At 48.8% G+C, this 18,687-nt stretch overlaps 1 protein-coding gene across 1 annotated transcript; it reads right to left on the bottom strand.

The window, feature by feature from the left end:
- Positions 1 to 289: 289 nt before the first annotated feature.
- Positions 290 to 11,258, bottom strand: LOC120839484 (the record flags this gene model as incomplete). The annotated part of the gene is made up of 2 exons (XM_040209752.3): positions 290 to 296; positions 10,489 to 11,258. Coding segments are annotated over 2 exons (777 nt in total), but the record flags the coding sequence as incomplete, so codon positions are not given.
- Positions 11,259 to 18,687: the final 7,429 nt, after the last annotated feature.

Below are 18,687 nucleotides of genomic sequence, written 5' to 3'. Positions count from 1 at the left end.
AAGTAAATAGAAAAGCATCGTTAAGTTTGGAAAATAACTTGAATACCCTCTAGCGTAATTCGCCACCTGAATCGAGGTAATTCTAGAGTGTCAAGATAAACATGCCCTAAAACACCGACCGTTTTATTTTTGACAGTATTTCTAGCGGTGGAGCCGAATTAGTTTTTCCTGACTTTATACCACGTTCTGCATAGGTCCGAGCGCCATCTCGGAGTCCCAGCTGGAGGACGCCCGACCCGATTCTCTCTAATTATTTCCAAAGCGCCACAACCCAGGTCTCTGGGATTTATCAGAACCTACAGTGAGAAAAGCGGGCTTAGAGAGAGGTTTTACCTCGGGCAGAGACGCAAATTGCCACTTTCAAGCTAAATACTATTACAAATGCTCGGTTTAAGCGACAAACTTGGACTAGTAAAATTTCTGACGCTTTCAAGTCGGGGGTAGTATAGACGGAGACATCAGCATAAATAAAGTCGATCGTACCTTGCATTCAGTTTATTTTACGATCGGCATCATAGTGTTTCTTTTTTTTTTTTTTAAATTGTTGTGTTTGTTTTCATGTTGGGGAGTTTTCGAGGCGTGAAAGTATTTACGAATTCTCGCAGAATTGTAACCGGAGGTTTAGCAAGTTTAGACCTAGGGGAAGGGGTAAGGGAGGGGGATACAGAAGGCGCTCGATTGGAAGCTATGTCAGAGTCCCTGTCGAGTTTGTTCCCCTGCGCCAGTGTGGTGGAGGTACATGAGATGACACACAGCAGTCAGGCCATCGCGGGTTGCCCACATAACGCAAATCAACACATAAACAAGAAGTACGGTGTGCAAAAACTGAAAGAAACTCCGTACATACTTTTCGCGTTTGGGAAATCTGTTCTGTGCCGTGTCAGTTTTCATTCCAGTGGCTCTGATATCTTTGAAGCGTATTTTACTTCTTCTTGTTTGGTTGGCAAGTCGATGTTTGAGCGTAAAAACTTGTAATATTTTGTTTTCAAACCCTCTCTAACAGGAGACAGTCACACGCTGCGCTTGAAAAACATCTCCCAGTAGAAACAGTTTTTTATTTGCAGTACTTTATTTTAGAAAACAAGCTGACTTGGAACATTTCTGTCTTTCAGCGGAATGTCCCTCCTCTTCCATCTAGTGCGGTGGCTCTCAAATGGGGGTCCGCGGACTATTTGGGGACCGCGAATGAATTCTTGGGGTCCGCGAAGTCCTGCCTCGTCAGTGAAGCCTGGCAGTAAAATTTGTCTTTTATCCGATTGAAAAGAAACGTTCCAAGATTAAGGTGAGTTTCATCGTTTGTATGTCAGTTAGAGAAGTCTACTTCACATCACCCCTTAGTTATGTTCGCTTATTAAATCATTATCGTAATTAACCTATACCTTTCCCTTCCCCTCGCCGCGAACAGGGTCCTCCATTATCTCCGCCGATCCAGAAGGGGTCCGCAAGACATCAATGGTTGAGAACTACTGATCTAGTGTATTAAAATAAACACATATATGCAACATTAAACTTTACTTTTGGTTTACCTTAAGAGTGTTATTTACAAAAAAAAATGTGTATCAGGTGCCTGATTAATCAGCGCCCCTCCCCCTTTCCCCTTATTAGATATGGGACCACCCTAAACATTGGGGCCACAAATTCCTGGTTTCATGTTAGCAGTAAATTGCACTTTGATAGTCGTTTAAAGCGACGAATCAACACAAAAGAAAATCTTTTTCTCTAAGGACGTTCAGCAAAGAGGAAAAACCTTGATTGTGTAATTGCAACAATATTTAATGAAACGGCTGCTGAGCACCAAGATTCAGCTATTTTCTTATTAAGAATATATCACTCTATAATTAATACAGGAGACACCATCTGCCAAAAATCGAAAACTAAAGAAAGGCAAGGAAATAAAAATTTAGCAACAAAATAGATGAATGCAAATGTATCCTGATAAAAGTGACATTCCGAAAGAAACGCCATAAAGACATTTAACGCTGCAATGCCCGGTTAAATTGTGAAAAAAGGGAGTGTTTTCATGGTATGAGCCTTCGTCCACTGCGCTCTTTTAATTAAGCCAGCTTCGCGTAATTCGGTTTATTCGGTTTCAATAAATGGTGCTGCAGCGCCTAAACATCGTACATCTTCTAACTACTCTTGTTTTCCTTTTTAAGAGAAATATTATACCCCTCTACACTATAAAAGGGGCAAACATATCTTATTACATTCTAATTGAGCGCAAATACACTGAGACCAAATTTATCATTCAGCTCGTTACTACTAAGTTCCATTTATAAATTTGGAAGCATTCTTTTAAGGAAACGTTTTTACTATTGAGCGTACAGTAATTAGTTTATGTATTCACTATATTGAACTTAAAGCCGAACAAATCAAGCAACACCATTTTTGGGGAGCTTTGTATTTTGCTGACTGAAAAATTAGTACCTGTCTGGTTGAGATAAAAAACCGCCGTTTATACTTAATAGTATAATTTGTGTGCAACGCAGTTTAACTCTATATTTTGAAAGTATTTCGACCTTCCAGATTTTATTGTGATAGATATATGGTAAAAAGAGTATCTGAGCTTGGTTTTACACTCACTCGCAGAAGACGATAGGTATTAGGGAACACTCACGAATCTTTCCGCTACAGATTCTGCTTCTCTCCAACGCCGGCAATCTCGACGACCATGTGCTGGAAGGTACAGAGCGCGACACTCTTAGCGCGAACAAGCGATCGCCGGTTTTTCCAGCTTTTTTTTTTGAAAGCAAGGGATGTTATCCAAGTTAGAATTGTTACGGAAAGAACTTATTTAGTTATGTAATGTAAGCGATAAAATTCCGTGCTCGCTAATACTATCAGAAGTAAAATGCGAAAATGCGCCGATGTCGTGTTCGCGCCAACAGTGTCGCGATGTGTTCATGGAGAATTGCCATGCCTGCCTTTCGCGAGTCAGCTCCGGGCGAACAACAGCACCCGGAACCTGTTTTGGCGGATTCTTAGTTTTACAGTGGACAACACTGGTCGTCGCCAACCATGCCTCTACTACAAAAGCCACCGTCAGATTTCGGTTATTCGAGGTACGCTACCACAGGCGTGGTAAAACACTCACGCACCTTTCTTCTATAGGTTCGATATCTAAAAACTTCAGCTTGCTGGCATTCTAGCAATTATTTTCTTTTAGTGGTATCGCTCGCCAATGTTTGATTATGACGCCTTCGTCATGTGTGATCTTGGTTTCCAACTGTCATGTCCGCGAGACTAAGCTGTACCATGTTAATGATGTCGGGTGATGTCGAGCAGAATCCCGGAGCCCATAATAATAAAGGAGTGACAGCGTCTACGGGGGACGTTATTGCGAGCGTTCTCGCTACTGTCGTTTATACTGCTGCAAGAGCTTCCATGGGACACATTCTCGCAAACGTATACTAGCTACCGTACACATGATATATTAGGAATTGAACGTTATGCTTTCCGAAATAAAAGAACTCCGAGATAAACAAAAAAACCTCAGAAGGTACTGTACAGAGTTTATCTTTGAGAGTTGCCGTCCTCGGATTTGTTATTTCTATACGTTAAAAGCCGGAAATAATGCTATACTGCCGCGCGAGCAGCTGGCCAAGGAGGCAGCGCGCGCGTGGCCTAACGGTTATCGTGCCTGCCTTCCGCGTCTTTTGTTATTCCTGAAATTTAGTTTTCTGGTAAATTTGAGAATCCTGTTGCGTGTTCGAGGTCCGAATGTTCTAGGCGTCGAATATTTAACGCCGATTATTCCAGAAGCTTACGCATGTACATAAGGGGCTCCGCGTGGCGAACCGGGGTCAGACTCGCGCCAACGTTCGACTCTGCTGTTAGGCCGACTTCGACGCCCTCGACGCTGTTATTATTTTTTGTATCCTTTCGTTTTCGGCACAAGTTCGCCACATTAAACGTTCATTTCTTCCTGTTTATTTATTGTTCTTTTGGTCACCACCCGTAATATTTGGTGGAGCTGCGGGGTACTTCATTCTATGCCCGTTAATCGTACCCCTCCAAGGACATCCCAGCCAAGGGACGTGCTCAGCCCCGGAGGGCTACCCTTCGCCGAAGACACCGGAGTCCGAAGAAGCCGTCGTACCAGAGGTCAATCCCCTGAATTGAATCTGCTGCCGGACAAGCCGAGGCAGAAGAAGACGAAGATGGCCAACCAGTCCCAAGCCCCCGCCGCTCCTCCCGTCATCTACATGCCCGTCGCACCGCGGACGGCCGCCCCCTTCCACGGTGAACTCTACGAAGACGTCGAAGACTGGATTGACCAGTATGAACGCGTTGCCCGCCATAACGGCTGTACCGACGAGCCGCGCCTGCACAACGTCTATTTTTCCCTTAAGGGGACCGCCAAGCACTTGTACGAGAACCATGAGTCCTCTTTGACGTCGTGGGACATTTTCAAGACTGATCTGAAGGCTACATTCGTCAACCCCAACCGCCGAGAGAGAGCCGAGGACCTACTGCGAACCAGGACCCAGGGCCCCAACGAGAGCGTCACCGGCTTCGTAGAGGATGTTCTGCGCCTGGGCGCCCGCGCCGACCCTCGTGCTACAGAAGAGACGAAGCTACGAATCCTCTTGCGCGGGGTGAGAGACGACATATTCGGAGGCCTCGTCCGCAACCCGCCGGCAACCGTCGACGCCTTCGTCACCGAGACGACAAACATCGAGCGCGCCCTCCAAGCGCGCGCTTCCCACTACCAGCGGCATCCAATCGTCACTGCAACCGGGCTGCTTAGCGGCGAAACCGCTCCTGGTACAGACATTTGCGAAATTATCCGGTAGGTCGTCCGGGAGAACTGCGAAGGTTGCTGCCAACCACCAGCCGTCCGCCAACCCTTTCTATCGCCGAGGCTGTCCGAGAAGAAGGACATCGAGCGCTCCAACAAGAAGCTGCCGTCACCACGGTGGCACCGGAGGAACCGACGTTGAGCTGCGCTGCCACGGTCCGACGACCGCCGCAAGCTCCCCTCCAAGCCACGGCGCCACCCGAAGAGACGCCCCAACGCCGCAGTACCCCCGACGACAGGAAAATCAGGCGCACGTTCACCCAGACCGACCTGCGCCGCGGAAGACAGACGTCTGGAGGACGGCCGACCGACGCCGGCAGTGTTACCACTGCGGGGAAGCTGACCATGTACACCGCCGATGGCCATACCGACGACCCGGGCTGCGCGGATTCCACCCAAACGACCCGCCCCCCCGGTGTGGTGAACGCCCTCGAGAGATCGACGATTACCTGCGACGACCTCAGTCTCCCGAGCCTGCGTCCCGCCGAGAGTTCCGGTCGCCTTCGCCACGACGTCCAGCTTCGCCGATGCACCGACCCCGATGTGAAAGCCTGTCGCCCCTCGCTCCACGCCGGGGAAACTAGGCGCGGCAACCCCTGGAGGTGGAGTTGCCGAAGACGACCGACGCCAAGATCCTCCACGAACGTTGGAGGGCCCGCACTCGAACGCTACCAGAGACCGAAACGACGCTCCTGCAACGGTGTCCAACAACTTAAACGTCATCATCGACGGCCACGACGCATCAGCACTCGTAGACACCGGAGCAGAATACTCAGTCTTGAGTGGGAGGCTCTCCCGCCGCCTTCAAAAAGTCACGACGCCGTGGGATGGACCTCAAATACGAACCGCCGGAGGGCACCTCATTACACCAGTCGGGAGATGCACTGCTCGCGTCGAGATCCACGGTTAGACGTGTTTTTTTGAAGTTCGTCGTTCTGCAAGACTGTTCGAGGGACGTTTTCCTCGGAGTGGACTTTTTCTGCGAGTATGGCGCCGTCAACGACCTCACGGCAAATCATTTGACGCTGCGACAGCCTGTCCTGCCGCCGGCGGAGACAAACACGACGTCGTCTGCTATCCGAGTTATCGCCGACCATGTGAACTTACCGCCACGGTCGAGCGTTTTTGTCACCGTCATAACCGACGCAGCCATGCACGATGAAGCTCTTCTGGAAGGCAGCGTCCAACTGCTCCTCGAACAAGGAATTGGTGTCGCACGAGGCGTAACGGATATCCAAGAAGGACGTACAGCTGTTCTTGTGACCAACTTTCGAGAGGAGCAGCAGCACCTAACGAAAAGTACCACCGTGGGCCACGTAGAGGAGCTTCAGGCGCCAGTCGTGATCGCCGGAATCTCCAAAGCAACCTCGTCGCCACAGAAGAAGAGCACGACACCGCCGCCACTCGATATCGACCCCGAGCTTTCAGCTTCGAAGCGGCGGCAACTGGTTGATCTCCTCGCCGAATACAGTGACTGTTTTGCACGACATCGAAAGTTCGCCAAACACTAATGGCGAAACATTCATCGCATTATTACCGACGACGACGCACGCCCTGTCCACCAGTCGCCGTATCGAGTCTCCTTAAAGGAAAGAAAAGTGATTCAAGAACAAGTACAGGAGATGCTCGACGACAACACCATTCAATCCTCAAGAAGTCCATGGACGTCCTCGGTCGTACTTGTAAAGAAGAAGGACGAAACCCTGCGGTTCTGTGTGGGCTATCGTCGACTGAACGCTGTGACGAAGGACGTCTATTCGCTCCTCGCATCGACGACACGTTAGACCGATTGCGCCACTTCCGATATTTTTCGTGGATGGACCTGAAGAGTCGTTACTGGCTGATTGAAGTCGACGAGCGTGACCGGGATAAAACTGCCTTCGTCACTCCCGACGGACTGTACGAATTTACAGTGATCCCGTTCGGACTTTGTACAGCACCAGCCACCTTCCAGCGCGTCATGGACACCGTGCTGGCAGGTCTGAAATGGCAGAGCTGCCTTGAGTACCTGGACGACGTCGTGATATTCTCACGAGATTTCCACGAACACCTCAGACGACTTCGAGCCGTGCTTCAAGCCATCAAAACCCCCGGCCTGTCACTCAAGCCAACAAAGTGTCGGTTCGCCTATGGGAAACTAAAGTTCCTTGGCCACGTCGTGAACAACAAAGACGTTCTAACTGACCCCGAGATGACCCGCGCCGTAGCTGCATTTACGCCGCCGACTGACAAGAAGGCCGTGAGAAGATTTCTCGGTCTCTGAGCCTACTACAGGCGCTTTGTTCGAGACTTCGCCAAGCTGCCCGCACCGCTGACACACCTCACGAAGGACGCCGTAAAGTTAGAGTCGACAGAAGAACACTAGAGGTCATTTGACGAGCTCAAAGGAAGACTCCAGACGCGCCCGATTCTTGGCCATTTCGACCCGTTTGCTGAAACCGAGATCCACACCGACGCCAGTAACACCGGACTGGGTGCCGTACTAGTCCAAACGCAGGACGGCACAGAGCGAGTCATCGCATACGCAAGTCGGACGCTGTCTAACGCGGAGAGGAACTATACAACTACTGAAAAGGAGTGCCTCGCTGTCGTCTGGGCAATACCAAAGTTTCGCCCATATTTTTATGGAAGTCCTTTTCGCGTGGTCACAGACCACCACTCGCTCTGCTGGCTGGGGATTCTGAAAGACCCCTCCGGACGCCTCGCCCGGTGGAGCCTAGGACTGCATGGGTTCGACATGACAATGGTGTACAAGTCCGGCCCGAGGCACAATGACGCCGACTGCCTGTCAAGGGCCCCATTTGAAGCCGCTCCTGCCTGCACCAAAGAGGACAACGATGACTGTTTCGTCGGCGCTCTGGATGTCAGCGACATGGCAGCACTTCAACGAGACGACCCTGAGCTGCGAGCACTCATCGAGCACCTAGGTGGACAAGAAAGCGCCATTCCCCGCAGTTTTGTACGAACACGGCCAACCTTCCCCCCGGCGAGGTGTGCTCTACAATGAGAACTTCAGCGACAAAAACACGGCGTGGCTGTTGGTAGTCCCTTCCAGTCTTCAAAAAGAAATTTTTGCAAGCCTGCCACGATGACCCGACGGCGGGACACCTTGGCTACAGCAGAATTCTTACCAGGATGCGCGAAAAATACTACTGGCCCAAGATCGCGAAGACAGTGCACCACTACACTCGATCTTGCCACGAGTGCCAACGACGGAAAAAACCACCGACGAGACCGACAGGACTTCTTCAATTTATTGCGCCGCCATCTGCCCCGTTCCAGCAAATCGGAATGGACTTACTTTGGCCATTCCCACCATCAACGCAAGGAAACCGATGGATAGTCGTCGCAACAAATTATCTTACACGGTACACCGAGACAAAAGTCCTTCCAACAGGAACGGCTGTTGAAGTCGCCATGTTTTTCATCGAGTCCATTGTCCTCCGGCACGAAGCTCCCGAAGTCTTGATCTCAGGCCATGGATCCTCGTTCATGACCCAACTGACACAGAAAGTCCTTCGTCTCAGCCACACCAGCCACCGTCGCACCACGGCGTACCATCCGCAGACCAACGGCTGACGGAAAGACTCAACAAGACCATCGCCGAGATGATCTCCATGTACGTCGACGTGGAGCACAAGACATGGGACGAGGTGTTGCCGTACGTCACATTTGCCTACAATACGGCCGTGTAAGAGACCACCGGGGTGGCCCCCTTTCAGCTGGTGCATGGCAGGAAAGTAACGACCATGCTTGACGCTATGATACCCCACGAACCAGCTTACGATGGAAGCCCTGACGCCCAAGTGGTTGCTCGAAGAGCCGAGGGAGTTCGCCAGCTCGCCCGACTCCGAATTGAAGATCAACAACGTGTCGACGCTACCCGGTACAAGCTTCGTCGTCGGGACGTCCACTTTCAGCCCGGAGACCGGGTATGGGTCTGTACACCGATTCGCCGCCGTGGTCTCAGCGAGAAACTCCTGAAACGGTATTTCGGACCCTACAAGGTACTTCGTCGACTTGGAGATCTGGACTACGAGGTCATGCCCGACGGAACAAGAACATCATCACGCCGCCCACCACGACCTGAAGTCGCCCAAGTCGTGCGCCCGAAGCCGTAATACGCTCGATAGGACTGTGGACGTTATGTGTTCCAAATGACTCTTTAGTTTACCGCTTTTTTATTTGCTTTGTTTTGTTCTGTGTTGAATCGGGGCGATGCACTTTTCAAAAAGGGGGAGTAATGACGCGCGCGCAGCTGGCCAAAGGGGCAGCGCGCGCGTGGCCTAACGGTTATCGTGCCTGCCTCCCACGCGAAAAGCCAGGGTTCGATACCTGGGAGCGACGCATCTTATGTTATTCTTGCAATTTAGTTTTCTGATAACTTCAAAAATCCTGTTGCGTGTTAGAGGTCCGAATGTTCTACGCGTCGAACATTCTACGCCGATTATTCCAGAAGCTCACGCCTGCACATAAGGGGCTTCACATGGCGAACCGGACTCAGTCTCGCCCCAGCCTCGATCCTGCGGTTTCGCCGACATCGACGCCCGGGTTGCTCTCGTGCTTTCTTCTGTTTGCTTTTTTCTTTTATTAATTTGGTCACAAGTTCGCCCTATTAAACCTTTAGTTTACTTCAGTTTTCGTCGCCTCATCACTTGTCATTCGTGACAATATCACGCAAAACAAGGATATAGAATCGATGAGAGTCTTTTTTCGACGACAGCGTTCCTCACCGCTGCTTCGGAAAACAAAAAGATGACAAGGGGAGGAGGTTGGCCTCTTAATCTAAATATGAGGTCAGCGACCAAACTATAATACGGGAAGGGTCTACAAGGGTCACGCGGGCGCAGATTCCATCCAGCAAGCCAACCGGTCGTGGGCATCCGGTCTTGGATGCCCACGCGCGCGCTGCATCGGGGCGATGCACTTTTTAAAGGGGGCAGTAATGCCGCGTGTGCAGATGGCCAAATAGGCAGCGCGCGCGTGGCCTAATGGTTATCGCGCTTGTCTCCCACGCGGAAAGGTAGGGTTCGATTCCTGGGAGCCACGTGTCTTCTGTTTATTCCTGCAATTTAGTGTTCTGGAAAATTCGAGAATCATGTTGCCTGTTCCAGGCCCGAATGTTCTACGCATCGAACCTTCTATGCCGATTATTCCAGGAGCCCACGCGTGTACATAAGGGGCTTCGCGTAGCGAACCGGGGTCAGGCTCGCCCCAGTGTTTGACTCTGCTGTTACGCCGACTTCGACGCCCGCGACGCTCTGTTATTATCTTTTGTACCTTTTCATTTTTGGCACAAGTTCGCCACATTGAAGGTGAGCAGTGTGCTTTGATGGGCTAGTTGGTTCATGACTAGATGGAACAGCGCGGAACATAGGACAGAAAGGACAGGACAACACGAGCGCTGACTTACAACTGACTGTTTAATCAGAAGCGAAGGAAGAAGAAGAAATAAGAAGCGAAGGAAGAAGAAATAAACTGAAAATAAGGATTAAAACAAAATACTTGCAATGAAAATAACTAAAAGATGAGGGAAAAGCAAAACAAAAACAAAAGTGAAGAAAAGAAAATACCTTTTTAGAAAAAGCAAGGTTCATTAAGTGCTCTCGAGATATGCGATTTCCTTCCTCAACAGGGTCACGGAAGGCGTGCTGACTGCGCTTGTGTCTTTCTTAATGATGGAGAACGCTTCGATGATCTCGCGCGTGCGACAGTCTCTATGGTGTTTGATAATCTCGCATCTGTCAAATGCTGGGACGCAGGCACACGCTGCACAATGCCTGGCTAGGTTGCTGCCAGTGGTCGTTCCCAAAGAGGCGCGGTGTTCTCTCAGACGATCGTTGATGCACCGCCCGGTCTGGCCAACGTACGACCGACCGCACGATAGCGGAACGTCGTACACCACGCCTTCGACACACTCGACGAAAGGATTTGCATGGCTTTTCTGGCATTGCCTGATGGAGGTGGCAGAGGGGTTGGTAGAGTTTACTTTTTTGCACAGACGACCCAGTTTGTTAGGTGCAGAGAAAAGTACCTGAACGCCTGCCTTGGCTCCAACCCTTTTCAGGTTGTGGGACAGGCCATGGATGTAGGGTATGACTGTCCAAGGAGATCTCTTGCGTGTATCTTGAGGCTTGCTAGTGGAGCGACGCGACTCAAGAAGGAGCTTTTCTGCCAGGCTACTCAGCAGAGGTTGCGGGAAGCCTGCGGACAGCAGTCTAACTACTTGGGCGTTGAAGCCTCTCTCAACCTGGTGATGGCAGGATCTTTGCGTGGCATTTTTCATAGCCACTAGCGCTATTCCTCGCTTCACAAGCTTGGAGTGAGCGGACGAGAACGGCAAGAGCGCCTTTTGCGAACGAGGGGAATACCTCCAACAGACGTGCTCCGCTCCAAACACCAGGATCAGGTCTAGGAACCGCAACTGATTGTCTTCGGTCAGTTCCTTGGTGAGAGTGAAAACGCGGAGGTTCGACTTGAAAATTTCAAAGATCTTTTTTACTTGCCGGAGGGTGTCAGCTCCAGAGGTTTGGAACAGCACCAAGAAATCATCGACGTACCGGAACACTCTAGCCACCTTGAAGTCCTGGAGAGATATTTCGAGCAGTCTGTCATAGTAGGCCAACAGCAGATCGCTGAGGACTGGCGCAAGGCACGATCCTATGCATACACACTTGCGTTGTATATAAAACTGGTCGCAGTACACCACTGATGTAGAGCGCAGATAAAAAAGGAGGAGATCTAGAAAGTCAGCGACACTGACGCAGCATGAGTTCTGAAACTTTATAGTTCCAAACTTGTCGATGCAGTCACTCACAACCTCGCAGAGAAGGTCGTGGGGCAAAGAGTAATCAAGGTCTTTGACGTCAACTGAAAAACCCTGCAGGTTCCCATCGTGCAGTTGTTCAAGGTAATCGGAAACTGCAGACGGCCTCCTGACCAAGAAGGGGTCATCTAATTCTAAAACAGAAAGCGACTTTTGGAGGAAAGATCCTACCGAGTGCTGCCACGTGCCTCGTTCAGAAACGATAACTCTGAAGGGACAATCGGTCTTGTGGGTCTTGGCCGTGAAAAAGCATTCCAGACTAAGACCTCGGCTGTTCCGTACCGACGTCGCCAGTGTGGTGAGGCCTAATTGCTGGCACTTCTTGATCGCTTCTGCCTTCACCTTTTTGGGGCGATGGTCTTTCAGTGGGCGAAAATTCCCAGTGATTGCTTCTAGGGATTTCTGACTGTAGATCTTGTCCGGTATGACGACAAAGCCTCCTTCTTTGTCAGAAAGGAGTAGTTTCAAATTTGCCTCGCGGAGCAGGGCAACCGCTTCACCTGTGCGAGCCGGGCAAGGGCTCCTGGGCGAAACTTGCAAGTGCTCTACGCCTTCGAGAATGCATCTGTGCGCTTCCTCACCTTCTGCTTTGGCGGCCGTTCTTCTCACCAAAGACAATAGTTCGGGCTTGTCTAATTTGATAGGGTTGCAATACTCGGGACCCAGTTGCAGTACGCTGAGCGCCTTGTCAGGAATCTGGGTGTTGCCAAGGACACGAACATCTTGAGCTGGAGGAAGGCGGGGTCTCTTCTTGGGGAGTGAGGCGAGGATAGTGGACCAGAGGAAGTCGGTTGCCTGGGAGGCAGTTCGGAGTTCGAACTGCAGGCGCCTGGAAGCTTGATCTGGTGGTCCGTCTCGAAAACAGGCGAATCGAATGCACTCCTTAAAGAGGCGAACCTGACGCCAAGCTTCTGATCTGAGGATTCGGCAGATCCGGCGACCATGATTGGGCGATGGCGGGAGGGGCCCGACCATGACTGCGATGTCGGGTGGTAGGTAGGAATGCTTGATGGAGAAGGCGAGCAGCCGTGCTCGGCAAGATGCTAGGATGAGCAAGGTGACGTGGTTGGAAAGGGAGGAACATAAATTAGGATGGAAAGGGCCCGATGTAGAAGAAATAAACTTGAGCAGTGTGCTTTGATGGGCTAGTTGGTTCATGACTAGATGGAACAGCGCGGAACATAGGACAGAAAGAACAGGACAACACGAGCGCTGACTTACGACTGACTGTTTAATGAGAAGCGAAGGAAGAAGAAGAAATAAGAAGCGAAGGAAGAAGAAATAAACTGAAAATAAGGATTAAAACAAAATACTTGCAATGAAAATAACTAAAAGATGAGGGAAAAGCAAAACAAAAACAAAAGTGAAGAAAAGAAAATACCTTTTTAGAAAAAGCAAGGTTCATTAAGTGCTCTCGAGATATGCGATTTCCTTCCTCAACAGGGTCACGGAAGGCATGCTGACTGCGCTTGTGTCTTTCTTAATGATGGAGAACGCTTCGATGATCTCGCGCGTGCGACAGTCTCTATGGTGTTTGATAATCTCGCATCTGTCAAATGCTGGGACGCAGGCACACGCTGCACAATGCCTGGCTAGGTTGCTGCCAGTGATCGTTCCCAAAGAGGCGCGGTGTTCTCTCAGACGATCGTTGATGCACCGCCCGGTCTGGCCAACGTACGACCGACCGCACGATAGCGGAACATCGTACACGACGCCTTCGACACACTCGACGAAAGGATTTGCATGGCTCTTCTGGCATTGCCTGATGGAGGTGGCAGAGGGGTTGGTAGAGTTTACTTTTTTGCACAGACGACCCAGTTTGTTAGGTGCAGACAAAAGTACCTGAGCGCCTGCCTTGGCTCCAACCTTTTTCAGGTTGTGGGACAGGCCATGGATGTAGGGTATGACTGTCCAAGGAGATCTCTTGCGTGTATCTTGAGGCTTGCTAGTGGAGCGACGCGACTCAAGAAGGAGCTTTTCTGCCAGGCTACTCAGCAGAGGCTGCGGGAAGCCTGCGGACAGCAGTCTAACTACTTGGGCGTTGAAGCCTCTCTCAACCTTATTTTAATCCTTATTTTAATTTCAACCTTATTTTAATCCTTATTTTCAGTTTATTTCTTCTTCCTTCGCTTCTTATGTCTTCTTCTTCCTTCGCTTCTGATTAAACAGTCAGTTGTAAGTCAGCGCTCGTGTTGTCCTGTTCTTTCTGTCCTATGTTCCGCGCTGTTCCATCTAGTCATGAACCAACTAGCCCATCAAAGCACACTGCTCAAGTTTATTTCTTCTACATCGGGCCCTTTCCATCCTAATTTATGTTCCTCCCTTTCCAACCACGTCACTTTGCTCATCCTAGCATCTTGCCGAGCACGGCTGCTCGCCTTCTCCATCAAGCATTCGTACCTACCACCCGACATCGCAGTCATGGTCGGGCCCCTCCCGCCATCGCCCAATCATGGTCGCCGGATCTGCCGAAGCCTCAGATCAGAAGCTTGGCGTCAGGTTCGCCTCTTTAAGGAGTGCATTCGATTCGCCTGTTTTCGAGACGGACCATTAGATCAAGCTTCCAGGCGCCTGCAGTTCGAACTCCGAACTGCCTCACAGGCAACCGACTTCCTCTGGTCCACTATCCTCGCCTCACTCCCCAAGAAGAGACCCCGCCTTCCTCCAGCTCAAGATGTTCGTGTCCTTGGCAACACCCAGATTCCTGACAGGGCGCTCAGCGTACTGCAACTGGGTCCCAAGTATTGCAACCCTATCAAATTAGACAAGCCCGAACTATTTTCTTTGGTGAGAAGAAGGGCCGCCAAAGCAGAAGGTGAGGAAGCGCACAGATGCATTCTCGAAGGCGTAGAGCACTTGCAAGTTTCGCCCAGGAGCCCTTGCCCGGCTCGCACAGGTGAAGCGGTTGCCCTGCTCCGCGAGGCAAACTTGAAACTACTCCTTTCTGACAAAGAAGGAGGCTTTGTCGTCATACCGGACAAGATCTACAGTCAGAAATCCCTAGAAGCAATCACTGGGAATTTTCGCCCACTGAAAGACCATCGCCCAAAAAAGGTGAAGGCAGAAGCGATCAAGAAGTGCCAGCAATTAGGCCTCACCACACTGGCGACGTCGGTACGGAACAGCCGAGGTCTTAGTCTGGAATGCTTTTTCACGGCCAAGACCCACAAGACCGATTGTCCCTTCAGAGTTATCGTTTCTGAACGAGGCACGTGGCAGCACTCGGTAGGATCTTTCCTCCAAAAGTCGCTTTCTGTTTTAGAATTAGATGACCCCTTCTTGGTCAGGAGGCCGTCTGCAGTTTCCGATTACCTTGAACAACTGCACGATGGGAACCTGCAGGGCTTTTCAGTTGACGTCAAAGACCTTTATTACTCTTTGCCCCACGACCTTCTCTGCGAGGTCGTGAGTGACTGCATCGACAGGTTTGGAACTATAAAGTTTCAGAACTCATGCGGCGTCAGTGTCGCTGACTTTCTAGATCTCCTCCTTTTTTATCTGCGCTCTACATCAGTGGTGTACTGCGACCAGTTTTATATACAACGCAAGGGTGTATGCATAGGATCGTGCCTTGCGCCAGTCCTCAGCGATCTGCTGTTGGCCTACTATGACAGACTGCTCGAAATATCTCTGCGGGACTTCAAGGTAGCTAGAGTGTTCCGGTACGTCGATGATTTCTTGGTGCTGTTCCAAACCTCTGGAGCTGACACCCACCGGCAAGTAAAAAAGATCTTTGAAATTTTCAAGTCGAACCTCCGTGTTTTCACTCTCACCAAGGAACTGACCGAAGACAATCAGTTGCGGTTCCTAGACCTGATCCTGGTGTTTGGAGCGGAGCACGTCTGTTGGAGGTATTCCCCTCGTTCGCAAAAGGCGCTCTTGCCGTTCTCGTCCGCTCACTCCAAGCTTGTGAAGCGAGGAATAGCGCTTGCGGCTATGAAAAATGCCACTCAAAGATCCTGCCATCACCAGGTTGAGAGAGGCTTCAACGCCCAAGTAGTTAGACTGCTGTCCGCAGGCTTCCCGCAACCTCTGCTGAGTAGCCTGGCAGAAAACCTCCTTCTTGAGTCGCGTCGCTCCACTAGCAAGCCTCAAGATACACGCAAGAGATCTCCTTGGACAGTCATACCCTACATCCATGGCCTGTCCCACAACCTGAAAAAGGTTGGAGCCAAGGCAGGCGTTCAGGTACTTTTCTCTCCACCCAACAAACTGGGTCGTCTGTGCAAAAAAGTAAACTCTACCAACCCCTCTGCCACCTCCATCAGGCAATGCCAGAAGAGCCATGCAAATCCTTTCGTCGAGTGTGTCGAAGGCGTCGTGTACGACGTTCCGCTATCGTGCGGTCGGTCGTACGTTGGCCAGACCGGGCGGTGCATCAACGATCGTCTGAGAGAACACCGCGCCTTTTTGGGAACGACCACTGGCAGCAACCTAGCCAGGCATTGTGCAGCGTGTGCCTGCGTCCCAGCATTTGACAGATGCGAGATTATCAAACACCATAGAGACTGTCGCACGCGCGAGATCATCGAAGCGTTCTCCATCATTAAGAAAGACACAAGCGCAGTCAGCATGCCTTCCGTGACCCTGTTGAGGAAGGAAATCGCATATCTCGAGAGCACCTAATGAACCTTGCTTTTTCTAAAAAGGTATTTTCTTTTCTTCACTTTTGTTTTTGTTTTGCTTTTCCCTCATCGTTTAGTTATTTTCATTACAAGTATTTTGTTTTAATCCTTATTTTCAGTTTATTTCTTCTTCCTTCGCTTCTTATTTCTTCTTCTTCCTTCTCTTCTCATTAAACAGTCAGTTGTAAGTCAGCGCTCGTGTTGTCCTGTTCTTTCTGTCCTATGTTCCGCGCTGTTCCATCTAGACATTGAAGGTTTATTTCTTCCTGTTTATTTATTGTTCTTTTGGTCACCAACCGTGACAATAGCAACCGAGCGTTTGACCGCAGTTACATCTGGGCCTGAAGACGTACACTCTCGCTGTGACGATAGTGAAAACAGGCTCCAAAGCTGTAAACAACTGTTTCACGGCAAGCACAATGATCCCTGTGAATTATGGAACGTACTCGAAGCAAAATGTATTGAATTTGGTTCGAAAAACCTTAGGATTAGCCTTATTTCCGAACTTATCGATAGGGCGCACCTCCTGGAAAAATTTGTGTTCAGCAAGGTCGACCTATCAAGGTCATTAGTTTTTTTTTTTTTTTACCTTTTGAAGAGAAACTTTGAAACACAAGTTTAAAGGAACTATGTTAGCCATCAGAAAAATGTTGTTCTCGGTGCGTCGCACAAGATGCAAACTACTTGAATACGCGAAAGAAAATAAACCTTATACTTAGCTTTGACAAGTTAAAGATAAATTATAGCGCATTTTAATACAACCACGTCTCTGGTTGTGTCAACATCAAGATAGCAATGCGAAGGTGTTTCCAATAACGCGCACTGCACGGTCTTCTCTTTCCGCTTACGCACGGTCCGAACACTTTTTTTGCTGCTTTTACTGACGTCCGCCGGATATTTTTGCGCGAACCGATAGAAAAAAACGGATATTTTTGCAGAAAAGGAAACTAGGCTAGTTTACTTGATGTTCCAAATTCTGTATATAACGGCGGAACCGGGAAGCTAAAAGGAAGAGGAGTGTTGATTGGAGGAGGGAAACAAAGGTGTCTGCACAAACGTTTTCATATTCATAGTTCTTTAGAAGTATTATAGGTTGATGTACCTTCAACCTTCCTAATGCTTGTTTTTAGCGTGTGTTAAAAACCTCCTGATGGTGACGAACATATTTCTATTGAATTTCAGAAAGTCTTATCTATGTTAAAAATTAATTTTCCTTACGCCAAAACTTTTCTCTCGGTGATTTCAAATTTCCAAACGCCGCTTGGCCTACTTTAAGGCCATCTTCTCAAGAAACTTAGATGTTCATTGATTTCAATCTTAATTTTATCCTTGTTTAAATAATCGACCAATGAAGTCGTCTTGCAGAATATATATTGACCTTTGCCTAGTATCCGACCCCGGAATTGTCACCTCAGTCTCATTCATTGACGGATTTAGAAAACGCAAAATTATTCATATAAATGTGGCTTTTCCCATCACATTTACGGTCACTGCTTCTAAATTTCTACGGAATCATAATAAAGCAGCCTACGTAAGAAATTAGTGGTGAGATGTAAAAACAAAATAATTTGCATTTTTGTTTTAATTTTTGTTATCGTACAAATTTATGGCAACTCTACCGAGAAAAAAATACTGTATCACTTTTTCGCTATCTGAAATATGGAACAAGAAATATATCTATATGTTATCTGTATTTTAGTGTTCCAGGAACAATTCCAGTTAGATTTAATATTCATGATCCAGATAGTTGATAGTTATACTTGGTTTTTGTTAAGAAATTCAACACTTTTTAAGGGGAAGTACTTGATGTTATTGCCACCTTTGTTCAAAGTTGCCCTATTTTTTGAGAGGGATAAACCATGGTATAATAAATGTTTAAACTTTGGTTAACAAAAAGAAAGGAATGTTTAAGATAGCAAAAAAATTCAGTTGTGAAACTATTTGGGTAACCAAAACTCTTGAGCAGACCTTTATCGGGTGTTTTATTTGAATTCGAACATATTTATTAAAGAAAATCAGTAAGAGATGCACTAAGACAGTTTGGGCTGGTGAGTTATACGGTCATAGGTGGCTAATCTTTGCGAGAAGTCGTATAATGAACTAAACTTCCTTAAGTAACTTTTTAACTAGTTAAATAATCATATAGTTTCAATTACTACCATGCTGAGCATGGTCGAAAATCACTATATCAGTCAAATTTAGAACGACTCAAGCTCGTGGGAAACTCGAGGGCGCACCAAAGTTACCACTGGTGCAGCAGGCGCAAAAATATCAGTGGCGGAACGCGGATGATTAGATTATCATCGCGTTCCGCCCCTGCTAGCTTTGCTGGGTAAAAAAAAAATCTGCTTATGCTGTCCCTTCGAAAGGTCAACGATTTCTTTGACGCGAGGGGTACAATCAACGAATGAAAAGACAGTAGTATAGCATAAATT

This window comes from Ixodes scapularis, unplaced genomic scaffold (genome assembly GCF_016920785.2).
Source record: "Ixodes scapularis isolate PalLabHiFi unplaced genomic scaffold, ASM1692078v2 ptg000187l_1___fragment_1__unscaffolded, whole genome shotgun sequence".
Lineage (NCBI taxonomy): Eukaryota > Metazoa > Arthropoda > Arachnida > Ixodida > Ixodidae > Ixodes > Ixodes scapularis.
This window is presented reverse-complemented; position numbering and strand designations above follow the sequence as displayed.